Genomic DNA, 14,909 nt, shown 5'->3' on the forward strand with positions numbered 1-14,909 from the left:
GAATATGAGTTAAGCAGCAAAATCCACCCGTTTTTAGCTAGCTCAGGGGGGCGGCCATTTTGTCACTTCTGTCGACTGAAAATGACATCACAGCTGCTCAGGGCTCAGGTAACGACCAATCACAGCTCACTTGTTTTCATGATTGGTCGTTACCTGAGCCCTGAAGGTCCGTGATGTCATTTTCAGTCGACAGAAGTGACAAAATGGCCGCCCCCTGAGCTAGCTTAAAGCGGGTGGATTTTCCTGTTTAACTCCTATTTCATATTAATCCTATTGCTTTGTTTGAACTAGTGGGCCTGCAAAGAACGTATTCTTGAAAAAAATAAATGTTTGGTATTTTTAAATTGGTATAGTGAGAAAGTTTGTGTCAGAGCGCTACAGGCTGTACTTAAGCAGAGGCGTTTGTATATACAGTCTTTTTTTTTTTTTTTTTTTTTTTTTACAAATCCATTTCTGCTGTTGTATTCAAGCGCCCCAGGTGAGCCACGTTCACAATGCGCAGAGAAATGTGCTGGTCTAAAGGCCAATGAGCACAAGTTGGAGGCAGGTCATGAATAAATGTAGAAAACGCTCGCTTCTTAGCGGAAAAGGACTCCCTTTTTTTGTTTTGTTTTGTTTTTGCCGCTGGATTAACCTCGATGCATTTCATTAACCTGGTCCATCCCTCAGAAACAAAGGCGACACGCTCCGTCGAATGAGCGCCTTTGACGACTATCCGGGATGTGGTCAAACTTCTTCCCTTCTTGTTTGGCCGAGATCAAGTGGCCCCTGCGCGCCGCTCAAATGAGTTGACGGGCCCTCTCCTCATGCTGTCCGATTCCATCTTGGCATTGAGCGCTTTCGTTGCGCGCCCAGCCGCACCTTGACAACGCCACATTAGCCTGACAATCAATTATTTGCTACGCACTGGCGGCATGCTCTCGTTTCGTCGATGCGTGAAGGCCAGTTTGGCCTTCAGAGTTGCACCCATGAATGGAAGCAATTAAGTTGCATTCAATATATTGCCGTTGATTGACTTTGTTTTTCCCGCGCGCCGCATTCAGCACAAGCGAGTAGAAATACACACAAGCGAGTCGCCCTAAGGATTGCGGTTAGCTTAATGCTAACAAACAGTGTAAAACAACTAGCATTGGTGTTAGCAAAAGGGTATTTGAACACAACTGGTGGAGCGACATTCGTAGACTGACAATATCGCAATACTCGCGGGCATATTTTCTTTATCCTCTGCAACGCACGACTGTTTATTCAAGCATAGGGCACGAATGTAGATGTTTTGCAGCTTATGTTCTAGAAAGCTTCGCCTAAAAATTTTCAGCTTTACAGATGTCACGTCTGCTATTGTGTGTGTGAATGACGGCCATTACGGCACATGGTAGAATCAGGTCATAGGGTGGTTGATTACAGCCACCACCCGTCTTTATTCTACCGGTATGGTGAGAAGGGAGGCGATTTATTCAAGTGGGCTGCGCACTTTGGAACACACACACACACAGAGAATATGTTTGCGTTTGAAGAATTCTTTTGCTGGTCGACACCCAACCCCGCAGAACTTCATCATCAGTTGACATTTGCGCTGGGTGACTCTCGCACTCCATTTGATCCCTTAACGTACGCCACCATGACATTTCTAAGTCTGATGTCTGATCTGGCAACGCCACTTTCTGTTTCCTGCCCGTTCGTCTCCAAGGTCTAAGGATCTGATCAAAGAGGCCATCCTGGACAACGACTTCATGAAGAATCTGGAGCTGTCGCAGATCCAAGAGATCGTGGACTGCATGTATCCCGTGGAGTACGGAAAGGACAGTTGCATCATCAAGGAAGGCGACGTGGGCTCGCTGGTGTACGTCATGGAAGGTATGAGCACACACGGAAAAATGCAGGGAAATTGCAAGTCTTTTTTTTTTTTTTTGGTCAAATAATAAATTGAGAGACTGCTGCAGAGAGACTTTGTTTGGATCTATGAAAAGATATTTTGCGACGGTAAAATATGATCAAGTGCTCCAATAAATCTTTTTATGAATCACTGTAGGGATGAGCACACAGAATATACTGCGGCAATATCAGTGGCACATTAAATATCATAATTCATTACTGACCACGAATGGGCACGATTTTATTTATGTGTTTTTTAACTGCTAAAAATGTGGTCAGTTAAATGTACAGGGAACGACTGTTTATTGTAGGATTACATTTAAAAACACCCAGGTATATATATATATATATATATATATATATATATATAATATATATATATATATATATATATATATATATATATATATATATATATATATATACACATACATATACATATATATATATATATACACACATACATATACATATATACACATATATATACATTTTTTCAATTTTTTTTTTTTTTTTAGAAACATTTTTTGCAAAACAATACGGGATCCATAACCTGGATGACCGAGAATCCACACGGACATCAAGAAAAAACACAATTTTAAGCAAGCACATCTGTTTTTTTTATTGCTATTATGACAACAAGTTCAACTTGGGCATTTATGCATTTAGGCTCACGAATTGCAGGCATAACATATCCAGAAAATACTGTACAAATGGTAGTGTCTAATTCAGACTTATTTGGGGTTTTTCCATTATAGTTTTTTTATTTTTTTTTTTTTTAATTCAGTTGGTTTTGATTAGTTTGTAGAGCGGGTTTGTTACCTTTTATTTCTTCTGTGTATGTTTTAGTATTAGTTTTAGTTTTTATTCTAAATACAGCGCAAGATTAAAAAAAAGGTCATAGTATTGTCATAAAAACTCAACAAGTTATCATTTTAAAATTTTTTTTAAAAAAGCAGATAACCAAATTCCGTATGGCTGCAAACAGCTGTCGTCAAACTGGCCGAGCGGCTATAAATACATTCCAAATGACAAAAGACAAAAACGAAGGACATTTTTGCTACATTTTTGGTCAGTTTTAGTTTTGTAAACATAAAATAAAAACTAGAGTGTTTAAAAAAAACAAAAACGAAACCACATTTGATTTCGTTAACGAAAATGTTTTTTCAGTGTTAGTTTTCGTTAACGATAACCCTGGTCCGTGTACGTGCATGTGTCTTTAAGAGGCGGGGTCTGGCGGGATGGCGTGCGACGTCCGCACCCTGCAGGAATCTCGAAGAATCATCATTCAGAGATGCCCGATAGCCGGGCCTCTGCTCGCTGAAATTCGCCCCGTTTATCGGTTCGTAATTTGTCCACTTTAGCGTCTTATATGCCGACTTAATGTTGCAACTAAAGATTTACAATCGACCCGCGCGGAAAGTCTTTGCTCAAGTGTCAAGAATGTGTGCGGAAAGCAAGAAGCAATAAGCCGGCGTCTTGTGAAACGATATTACACTGAAAGGTCAATGACAGACTTTGGAGAATGCCGATATTGATCTTTTCATCTCACCCACATTTCCTGGAGGTTCGATTTGTCCTGGCGGTATTTTGAGCTGATCTATTGGAAAAGAGGATCAGACAAAGCTATTTGAGCTACTTTTTTTTTTTTTTTTTTAAATACCAACAGCATGTCAGGCACGTATGCTGTACTTGCGTAAGCGAACCTGAGCAGACAACGAGTATTGTGATGACAGCATGAATGTTAAATGCTGCTTTTGTTCCTCATCTAATCTCGTCAGTCATTGGTGGCCTTGTTCCAAAACATTTGGTGAAGGGCAAAGTCAATTTGACTTTAAAACAGGATGACATTAGGGATATGAATCAGTCATATCGGACAAAGTCCAAGCATTTCTCTTAGCGTCATTGAAAACTTTTCTTTTAGCATGCAGGTGATGGCGTGCCTTTTAAGTTTTTTTTTCCAATGTGTTGCCTAATACGTTTGATTCAAGACGTAGTTGAGGGTTTAATGTTTAATTCTCCTTAGTTTTTATTTGTCAGTTTTACAGTGCAACTGGGAGTGATAAAGAAACAGCTTGAGGCTTGCCTCTTTTTTTTTTGGAAGAACTGTGGGAGCGAGAGATTGAGACATTTAGGGTTATTTTGAAAAGACTTTTCACAAGTTTACATGTGTTTAAAGCATGCGGCAGGGTTAGAGCTACGGTTAGCTAAAGTAAGAACATTTGGTAGTTTGTTGCTTTGTTGTAACAAAGATACTTGGGCAATACATAATATACAGTTGGAAAGCATGTTCATTCCACGTAAAAACTGGTGCTTCTTGATTTTCAGGCCAGGGCGGTTGTGGTTTTTACCCTGTTTGGGAATATGGCATTTTGACCATTTGGTGACTGAAAGTAGAACTCGACTTTAGACCAGCTCAGAGCAGGTCTAAGTTGTGGCGCAGGTGGTGTAACGCGATTTTGGTGCATTTGATCGAGGCACAAGCAGACAGATTCAGAAAATATATCATATCAAAATAACCCCTTGTGAGGATAAGTGGATCCAAAAAACGGATGGATGGATGGATGGATAAAAATAAGAATAATCACATATGTAAAATAACATATGACATAACTTGTTGGATAATAAAATAATGTTAAAAACGGATTCAGAATCATTTAACCACTTTTTACACACACCGTAGAGCAGTGTGTGGGACATGCCCACATTAATTGAGGAAAAAAACAACAACAACAACATAAACACATTTTAAGAGACTACTCAATGTACTGTGCAGATGTTTGGCCTCTTATAATAAGAACTCCGTTTTCATGATTCTGGTACATTTTCCAGATGACTGACTGATTCCGATGAGGACACCAAAGGCACTTTATAGCAACCGATTCCAAAAATTAATGTTCCTTACAAATGTGGCACCATTCAAAAGAGTCATAAACAGACTTTCCAACGGTTAAGATGTTTTGCCAAGAAGCGTTTTTATAACAAATGTGCCAAACATTTTTGTCCTTCGTTATAAAACATGTTCCTTTATACGCAGGTAGTGCTTCCCCCAACGATACATTGGGGGGGGGGCGGGGCTTACTGTATTTACTTTGTCAATGTTGACCTGCCTTTAATATGGTCCCTTGCCATATCAAGAGGCGACATGTGACGGCAAAAGCGGAGGATTAAACAGCCAAGCAGTGAAGCGCGAGCGACAACTTCCTAAATGCTCGAACGAGACTTGTAAACATTGACTTCACGGATACTTTATGTGTACTTCATTGCCATGGTGTGGCAAGAATGACATCACTCGCTTATCTGCGACACGCACACGGGGGGGGGGGTGCGATCCATTTAATGTGTCATCGTGCATATAAAATGCAAAAAAGTGCCCACCGCTGATGAGAGGCTCCAAGCAAATCAGGGATTGTATCTTTGACTATAATTACAAAACGCATTTGCTTATGGCGAGTACTGTGATGGTAGAAACAATACGCCTGTAGATGTTGAGCTGGAAAACAAAATCCGGTGTCTATTGTGTTTATTTATATTTATTTTTCCCCATAGTGTTTTGGTAATGAGGGTTGATCGTGTCTGGAAGAAGATGAACGTCCTGGAGGTTGTCTCGTCACTTTTGGGTCCTCCAATGAGCCGAGGGTGTCGCACGAGATGTGATGAATTGGCGACATACACGATGACGGGAAAAAAGACACATCTGCACGACACTTAATTGTGGAGGGACTTTGTGATTTGAAGCGCATTGGAAATGTGTCAACTCGGCTGCCATTTTGCTTTTTTTTGGGGGGCGGGGGGTGGGATCCTTTGAGTGAGTTTATGTCGATTTACAGTTTTCACTCGCTTATGTTTTAGTTTGTTTGTTTGTAAGAAATCATGTACAGAAAACATGAGAGTGCACGGTTACAGCTGTGTCGCTGATTTCCATGGTCAGAAATAACATTTTGAAAAGTCAACTTCCATTATACCGTGTGTATATATGTATATATGTGTGTATGTACTTATATATGTGTGTATATGTGTGTGTGTATACATGTATATATGTGTATATATGTATATATGTGTGTGTATACTGTATATATGTCTATATGTGTGTATACTGTATATATGTATATGTGTGTGTATATACGTATATATGTGTGTATATACATGTATATGTGTGTATATATGTACAAGTGTGTATATATGTATATGTGTGTATATGTATGTGTATATATGTATATATGTGTATGTATGTGTATATATATATATGTATATATTTTTGTATGTATATATATATATATATATATATATATATGTATATATATATATATATATATATATATATATGTATATGTATATTAGTGAAATGCCCATCTCTGGTAACAAAGTGCGTTTCTGTCCCAGGCCTCTGCTTCAGTGTCAGGCCACAGGCTACCGGCGGTCCATTTTTTGATCCATGCCGCCTGCTCTGTCGTCCGTCGGATGATGTCAAATGGTGTCAGCTCCGTGTCGTACATCATTGTCGCAGCAAATGAAGTGTCGCTCGCTCGCCTCGCTGATCGTTAGTGTTTTGCTATCGGGCGGTGTGAGAGGATGGCTGCCACGCATGGTGTCGCGAGGTAACGGTGAACAAATTGTCTTTTCCAAACGTATAGTGTGCTTTTATGAGATTTTATATGAAAACATAGAGAGTATACCTGCCGTCTGGCCGGCATTTTTATTGTTATTTTTGGACAGTGTTGTTGAGGGCTCCGAAAGTGATATCAATGATAATTAATGCAATTTATTATTATTATTATAATTATCAGGATTTTGCAGTATAAATAGTAGAGGACTGACATTTCCTTGAAAAGCTTGCCTTTATTTAGAAATGTTACAAATAGAAATATGCCTCATGGAAAAGTGAGTTTCTGTCTTAAAATAATCATGCGTTGTTATTGGTAGAAAACTGACAGCTTTTAGGTTTACAGACAAAGCCAATTTCTTTTTTTTTTTATTTTATAAATGTCAAGAAAAAAAAGAATAACGCAGCGTACCGGGTAGGAAACTATTGTTTTTCTTTTTCTTCTTGTCTATTGCTTGAAAAAGCTATGGCCATTTTCTCATGATAACTTAGTTGGATTTTGCAGTGCACTTTTTTACTAAAGCTGACTTTTTTTATCGTCAAATTTTTTATTTTCTTATTTTAGAAATTAAAAAATTCACCACTGCTGTCATTTTTCATTTGTATTTATTTTTTATTTTTTGCATTGCTTGAGAAAGCTTTGTGTTTTTGTCAAAAATTAACAAACCCTAACTGCTTACAAAATCGAGCGTTTTAATGGCAACATTGAACATTTCAGTTGGGAAGTAGCGTTTTGATGTTGGCTACGTGCGTGGAATGTCTTGCTCTATTTCAATGCATTTTTGGAAATCACCTGTTGAAAATGAATCCAGCTATACCTGTAGTGCCTAACCTTTTGTATAATTTCTCCCCAAATTCTCCCGAGAAAAGCATGATCTTTTTCCGTCACAGCCTCCCCGTTTGCCCCGGTAGTTTGCATGAATCATCGTGAGACATTAGACGAGCCAGAAGGGATGCTGGCTCGCCGCTTTGATGAGGCGCGCCATAATGAACTTTTGTTGTATTATGTTGTTTGCCCACATGGATCCTGTTTGAAAGACAGACCATCACTCAACACAAAAGTGTTTCCATGGAGATACGAGCCACAAACAACCGGGACAGGTGGCTAATGACGATAAGTAATCCAGTACTGTATTGACAATAAAACAGCCAGAATATGCCTCGCAGTCACCATTAAACATAATCAAATTCAACAGAGTATGCAAAATAATAGACCCGGAACCCAATTTACACCTGTACTCTCGTACAGTGTTTCAGCTGACGGTGCGAACAGTAACGCGTGAACCTGGCGGATTTTAATCCAGAGCACTGGGAAAAGAGATTTATGGATTTGTTTGGATGGCATAAATACAGTGCAAGACTGGGCTAGGGCCAAACATTTGCAAAGTGAACACGATGGGTTCAATCGCTGCAGCTGGGGGAATATTTTGGCAAATGACTCGCAGAAAAAAAGGGCGGAATAATGAGCTTGCCTGGCAAGTTGAAACTAAGTAAAGGGAGGAATTGTAAACACACAGACATGTTGGCATAAACAGCTACTATAACGAGTCACTGTAGCGAAAACTTTTGCTCATTTGTTGTTTGTGAATGAACGTTTCCCCAAATGGACAAAACGACTTTCGGCAAATATGAGGCTGCCTTTTGGTTTGGAATATTTAAAGTGATACTTCCGTCAATATACCCTTGATCTTAAATTTAATTTTCTATACTGTAACAGTAAACATAATTGTCATACAGGGGGTCCTCCGTTTATAATTTAGCGGTTTCCAGGCTACTATTAAGTAGCTTGCACAGTGCCGTAAAAATACGTCACCATTTTTCACAATAACTAGTCCCTCCAGGATTTCGCCGGCAGTCGAAAATGCCTAATTTTGCAGGCAATTTTCCGAAAAATTGCTCAAAACCTCATTCGTTTACAATCAAGCAAACTTATTTGACAAATTTAAGGTGGAGTTTCTACAAAAGCTGTTTGAAAAAGCGACGCATATTTTAAAAAATGTGTATATTTTTTATTGAAAAAGGATATTTAGCACATCTAGCGCATCTCCTCTCAGCATCTGGAGTTGAATCAAATGTGAGTCTTTTTCTCAATGTCGCTCCTTAGTGCTTCTTCTTTCTGGTAGACTCCAGCTCAATATATATATTTTTAAGATGATGATAAGACAGAATGGCTCCTCCATTGATGACTTTCTCTCTCGGGGATCTTCTCATAGCTGGGCGGTCACAAACGGACAGTGGGATGTCGATAGCGTCACAGATCTGACAAGAAAGTGAAAACTTTTTCCAACAACTGTGTGCCTTGATAAATTTAATATCACATCAGCCTGTCCTGTCAAATGACTACAAGTGTGCAATATAGCCCATTTTCAAAACAATTTGCATGTGAAAAATGTACATTTACAATCATTTTATAGTGTGATTATAATAAAGTAAGATTTTGTACACAAGGGAGTTAGCGATAAGATTTCAGTCGTAACTAACCTGTAATTGCTTACCTCTAAAACTACAAATGAGTATTTAAGAAATTTTAAATTTGAGAATAAAGTCGTGATTTTTCAAGTGAATCATCGTTTTTTGCATGCTTCAAAATCACTTAGATTGGACTAATCCTTTTATCGTAAAACGCAGAGGGCGGCAATCTGCAATTAAAAATTCAACAAAATGTGGGTGAAAATATGCCAAGCCGCGTGGAACTATGATCAGTGGTCAACTATAAAGCTAACATTAAGTTAAAATGTTACAGTTCATAAAGCTTTCATGACAACGATTAGACCTAGAAACGGATGACCATAGTTCCTCAAATAGTTGCTGTCCCTGATATAATGCCCAAATTAGTACATGGGAGCGTCATCCACTAAAATAAGTTCCTTCCTCAAATAGATTTTTCTATTTTCCATCATAAAAAACCCAAAAAACCCTCAATACTATTTCTTTTCCCAGACACTATTGTTCACACTCTACCGTATTTCGTAAATCAGTATTAAAGTATGTATGACCGTTTCCAATGTGGAGACACCAGCTTAGCATTTCAGATGTCCTGGCGTTAGCATGTTCCAAAAAACAAGCCTGTTAGCTTCATTGAAGGTTCAAAATTGCCCAGAAGTGTTTGTCCAATACGTGCCCTACGACTGACTGGCAACTTGTCCAGGGTGTACTCTGCCTCTTACCCAAAGTCATCTGGGATAGGCTTTAGCTCACCCGCGGCCGAATGAAGACAAGTGCTATAGAAAACGGCTAAATGAAATACGTAATCATTGCGATCAGAGGCGACTCAAATCTCTTTGACCAAGCTAAACCCTTTCATCGCCACAAGTACAAAGAACCGATTTACAATGTCACTTTGTGTTTTAGTTCTTGTTACTCGGCCTTTCAAAAAAAAAAAAAAAAGTTTGAAAGCTAAAGAGTAGTACTAGTTTTGGGATTTACACGCAGAACAAAACAAATACATTCCATGGACAAAGGTGTCTGCAGTCATACCGCTGATACTGAATTATGCATGTTGCCTTTTAGAGGAGCTGGCTGGCGGCTTGCCCTCGTGCACATTTTACTAGCTGGAGTAAGTGAGTGGGCAGAGCGGGGAGGGAAATGGAGAGCGGAGTGTGTACAAGTGGAGAGTCTGAGTGCTCAATGTACATTGACAGTTTCTATGCCGGGCTTCCATATTCAATGCGGCCATTGATGCTCAGAGCACTTTCTTATTCAGCTCCAAGTATTGGTGAAGACCTGCTGGATTTGACAGGTTTTCACTACAAAGTCCCCAATTATTTTTTTTTGCTTTGACATACCTTCTGCAAAGGTAGCAAATCTGACAGACTGCTATAATTGAAGTGCGGCTTTAACTTGAAACGTGGCGACGTAATAATTGTATGCATGCCCCAAAACTTGTTCATTGAAGACTCGACGAATTCGTCCGAAAAGTTCCAGGACTGGAAGTTGTGAAAAAAACAAACAAACAAAAAAAAAAAACGGTTCTTTTTGAGAACTGATTTCGAGCAATTCGATTCCTAGCAATCATTGATTTGCCTGCCTGACGATTCAGTTCATTGATTCCACTTTGAAGAACCGGCGCTTTGATCAAGGCCCGGTCGCTGGTGAGGCTGCTTAAAGCACCTTGTTCTCCGATTTGATTTGGCCGATGCGGTGCAGGGGAAGAAGGCAGCGATAGGAAGAGACAGGAAAAAAAAGAGAACTGCAACTTTGACGAGCGCTTGGCCGCTGGCGAGTTGGCTCAAAGCGGCGTATTCTCGGCTGGGATTGGGCTCACGTCCTGGTGAGAATGACGGACGTACAAGGAGGAGAAAAAATTCTCAAGTGTTGAGAACCAGCCGTCACAAGGGTTGGGGGGGGCTCACTTCTCAGGGAGGCTTCCCCGATTCTCTGGAGATGGCAGTTCCTAAAAAGGGGGTTCCTATAATTGCGCCGTAAACCGCTTGAAATTTTTCATTTTTATTGATAAAAATCTTTTTTTAAAACGTCTGACTTGGTTTTGGATCAAGTTCCTCAATGTTAGTTGACAAAGTGTCATATATTTGACTGTTCTCAGACACTATTTTCTCCGGACCAATAAGAATGGAACTTCGCAATTTCCAAAGCCATTTTGAAATCTTGTAAGGTATACAAATACTGCATCAAGCTTTTTGGTCTCTTGACATACTTTGAGAAATAAGTCCCCTTCATTTTTTTTCCCCGCGAGCACACTGGGTATGCTATATCTTGAGTCCAAAGTTAAAGTTATGAACGACTTCAAACAATCAAACATTTCCACACACAATGAGAATCGGTACGAGAATCGACAAGGAATCGGATCGCTAAATTCAAATAATTTCCCATCCAACGCGGCGACGTTCTTCTCGTGGCCAGGAACTGTCAGATGCTCAGGGCTTTTTGTGCAGCCACAACTCAACACAATCTCCTCTTTTTGCGCACCAAACGCCGCAGGAACTCATTGTACTGGTCGACTGTCTGGACCACGTTGTAGGGGAAGTCTAGTAGTTTGGGTTTGTAATGTATCTTTTGTGACGGGGCTAGGCATTTTCCGACACACCTCCTACAAAATGGATGAATTGATGATGATGAATGTGTGCGTTTTTTCCCGGGATATACCCGTGAATAACAATGAGCGTCAGTGTTTACCTGCTCACCACTTGTAGCGAGAGCAGAGTTTAACAGCTCTTTATAGTGCGACACTCAGGCAGCTGCTTGACGTTATTGTGCGCATCTTTAATCGAGTTCAAACAACATCTGGGAATTGAAAATCCCAGGTGTCTGTCGGCACTTCTTTGCGTCCGTATATTTTGTCATCATGGGATGATTCCTTTTGGCTCTCTCCCGCGCCTTATCGCATCTGTCACCTTGCACTCCAGCCTCCGGGCTGAAAAGCAGACGCGCAAATGTGTCTGTAATGGCTTTAAGCGCTCATCGTTTGCTGCGCTTGTAAACGTCGTAGTCTCACTGACTCACAACAATCATAATCGTAATTGAAAGGCAGGGAGACGATGGCTGGTTTTGAACTTGGTGTCGCTTTGGGAACTCTGCTCTGGGCTTTACTTTTCAGACTGACCGGAAATACCCAAAAAGCTGAGGACAAAAATCCATTTGGTGTTGGCAGTAATCGAACAACGGCGAGAGTAGATAAAACCAAAGTTAAACATTGATGTCCTAGAAAGCTTCTTTAATGAAATAAGGATAATTGTGTGAAAAGTACAGACATATACTGAAATGAGATGTAAAGTTAGAATAGTTGGTCAGTACAAGCGGCTGAACGTTTTGAGGTTCTGGTTTACAATCTTGGCTCCAGTCTTGCGTGGGTTTTCTCCGCGGACTCTGGTGTTAGCTTCATTGAAGACTCTTAAATGTCCGTCCGTAGTTGCAGAGGTGGGCATTCCGTCAGACTGACGGACCGGTCCATCGGTCCATCACTGTCGGACGCCCGTTTTGCAGACAATTGACGAATGATGGGACACCTTTTGAAAATGACGGACTGACGAATGACGGAAATGGGTTTTTGTCCGTCATTGTAATCATCACTAACCATGTCCATCACTGGCGGAAGACCATTTTACCGCTAATTGATGAATGACGGGACACCTTTTGAAAATGACAGACTGACGAATGACGGGAATGGGTTTTTGTCCATCATTGTGATTGTCACTAATTGCGTCCGTCACTGACAGACCGTTATTCTATCACAAAATTGTCAATTTAGTGACAATCGACGAATGACGGGACACCTTTTGAAAATGACGGATTAACGAATGATGGAAGTGGGTTTTCGTCCGTCATTGTAATCGTCACTAACCACGTCCGTCAGTGAGGGTCTGAAAAAAACGACCATTAGTCCGTCACTGGTGAATGCCCGTATTTCTGTTTTTTGGGGGTGACCAACTGACGGACCAACGGACCTCTGACGGACTTGAGTGACGGACTGACGATTACAATACAGCTCGTCACGAAAAATTACAGACGAATGACGGACCAGCAAAATTGAGCAAAATGCCCACCTCTGCTCGTTTGTCTGCGTGTCCTGCGGTGGGTTGATGACTAGTCTGAAGTGTCGCCTACCTCTCGCCCAAAGTCAGCTAGGACAGGCTCCAGGTCCCCCGTGACCCGAGTGAGAACAAGCGCTATTGGGAAAAAAAAAAAAGATCGATGTATCCGATCTTAAATTTGATTGAGGCGGTCTTCAAAAAATATGTTCAAGTCTTAAATGTAACTTCCTTCAACATTCTTGAATGTCCCCTTATGGGTTTCGCCCGTGGCATCTGTTTGTAATCTGGTAGTAACCTAAAAGAAGCAATCAGCGAAGGCACTAGAGTGTGACTGGGTGTCACCCGTGTGAAAAGGACACAATTTGTGAAGCTAATTAGAAGGCGCACCTTTGGTTACCACTACTACCGGCACTCTGGCGTTATTATGACTCTGTTCATGCACTAATGATAAGGATCCCCCCCCCCCCCCCTCGCGTCTGATCCCCCATCTCTTTACGTGCTGATAAGCAGTATGAAAATAGCAAATGCTTGGGATTGCAGAAAGACAAATGCACACACAAAAGCCACTGTTCTGTCACGGTTGCCTGGCAACTTAAGCGAAGCAGAGCTTAAAAGTGTTGCGAGCGTTGCCGCCGCTTTTTTGGGGAAAGCTTCTCGAAGCGAAGTAAGCCTGACACACTTTGCTTTGATGGTCACCAGGGAACGCCGCTTCAACTACTTGGGATTAAAATGTCAAATCCATTGTGATGTCGTGTCCCGACGTGGAGTGGGACCGTGATGATGTCATTTTTTTGTAAAGTCAATCACGACAATAAAAGGGTCTCAATGGGGGCTCATCAGGATTCCATCACGGATAAGGCTGATGGCGCGGTCCGGAATTGGAATGACACTCACTTGGTTATCTTGGCTTTTTGGTGTAAACAAATAAATGAATCAACAACAACAAAAACAGTCGGCATGCAGACGGCTGTGCGTGTCCACTTCAATTGCTGGGAAAAGCGCAAACGATTTCTGGCAAAGAAACAAAGGCTCCGTGTTATTAAATCAAAAGTTTGTTATGAAATAAAGCACACGTGAAATTATGACTTCACTTCCAGCTCAGCGTGAACTGAAGTGATTGTATTTTGCTTCTCCGCTTGACCGACTGTGTTGATACAATGTTCAGCCTTGAAAAATTCATGCCGTTTAGAGCAGCGTTTGGCAACCTTTAGCAACCAAGGAAAAACGTTACAAAAGGTAGAGTGAAATAATGATCACCTATTCTTAATTTACTCCCAAATCTACTTAGTGTGAACCCAAACGTATTTTTTTCAAGAATATGTTCTATGCAGGCCCACTAGTTGAAACAAGGCATTCAGATAAATATTGCGTTTGTGCAATAAGAGTTAATCCACTCGTTTTAAGACGTCTCTGGGGGCGGCCATTTTGTTACTTCTGTCGACTGAAAATGACATCACAACTGCTCACAAGGACCAATCACGGCTGACCCGTTTTCTGAAGCTGAGCCGTGATTGGTCGTTACCTGAGCCCTGAGTAGTTGTGATGTCATTTTCAGTCGACAGAAGTGACAAAATGGCCGCCCCCTCAGATGGCTAAAAACGTGTGGATTAACTGTAATTCCACAAACGCAATATTAATCAGAATGCCGTGTTTCAACTAGCGGGCCTGCTGGGAACATATTCTTGAAAAAAATATGTTTGGGTTGATTCCCCCCTCTTTAATAAATTGAACACAAAGCTGTTCCAGTATTATGGCAACAGGTTCTGCCATTAAGTGGTAGCGTATTTAACTGTCTCTATATACGGCTGGCACGGACAGATGAACAAATATACATTATTTGATTTTCTAGTAACTAAATAATCACTTTCAATTAGGTGAAATTGGATCATTTCCCGCAGCGCTCCTGATGATCACTCACAGCACACAAATGTGCCGCAACACAGTGG

General features: G+C 40.7%; 1 protein-coding gene across 2 annotated transcripts in view; it reads left to right on the forward strand.

The window, feature by feature from the left end:
- LOC147140106 (cGMP-dependent protein kinase 1) overlaps nt 1-14,909 on the forward strand; it is a 100,592-nt gene that overhangs the window by 18,159 nt on the left and 67,524 nt on the right. For both annotated transcript variants that reach the window (XM_086045157.1, XM_086045156.1), the window contains exon 2: nt 1,688-1,854. In XM_086045157.1, the coding sequence (XP_085901283.1) occupies nt 1,688-1,854 (167 nt within the window). The remainder of the gene's footprint in view (nt 1-1,687; nt 1,855-14,909) is intronic.

This window comes from Filicampus tigris, chromosome 11 (genome assembly GCF_054856515.1).
Source record: "Filicampus tigris isolate MCC_2025a chromosome 11, RoL_Ftig_1.0, whole genome shotgun sequence".
In the NCBI taxonomy this organism is placed as follows: domain Eukaryota; kingdom Metazoa; phylum Chordata; class Actinopteri; order Syngnathiformes; family Syngnathidae; genus Filicampus; species Filicampus tigris.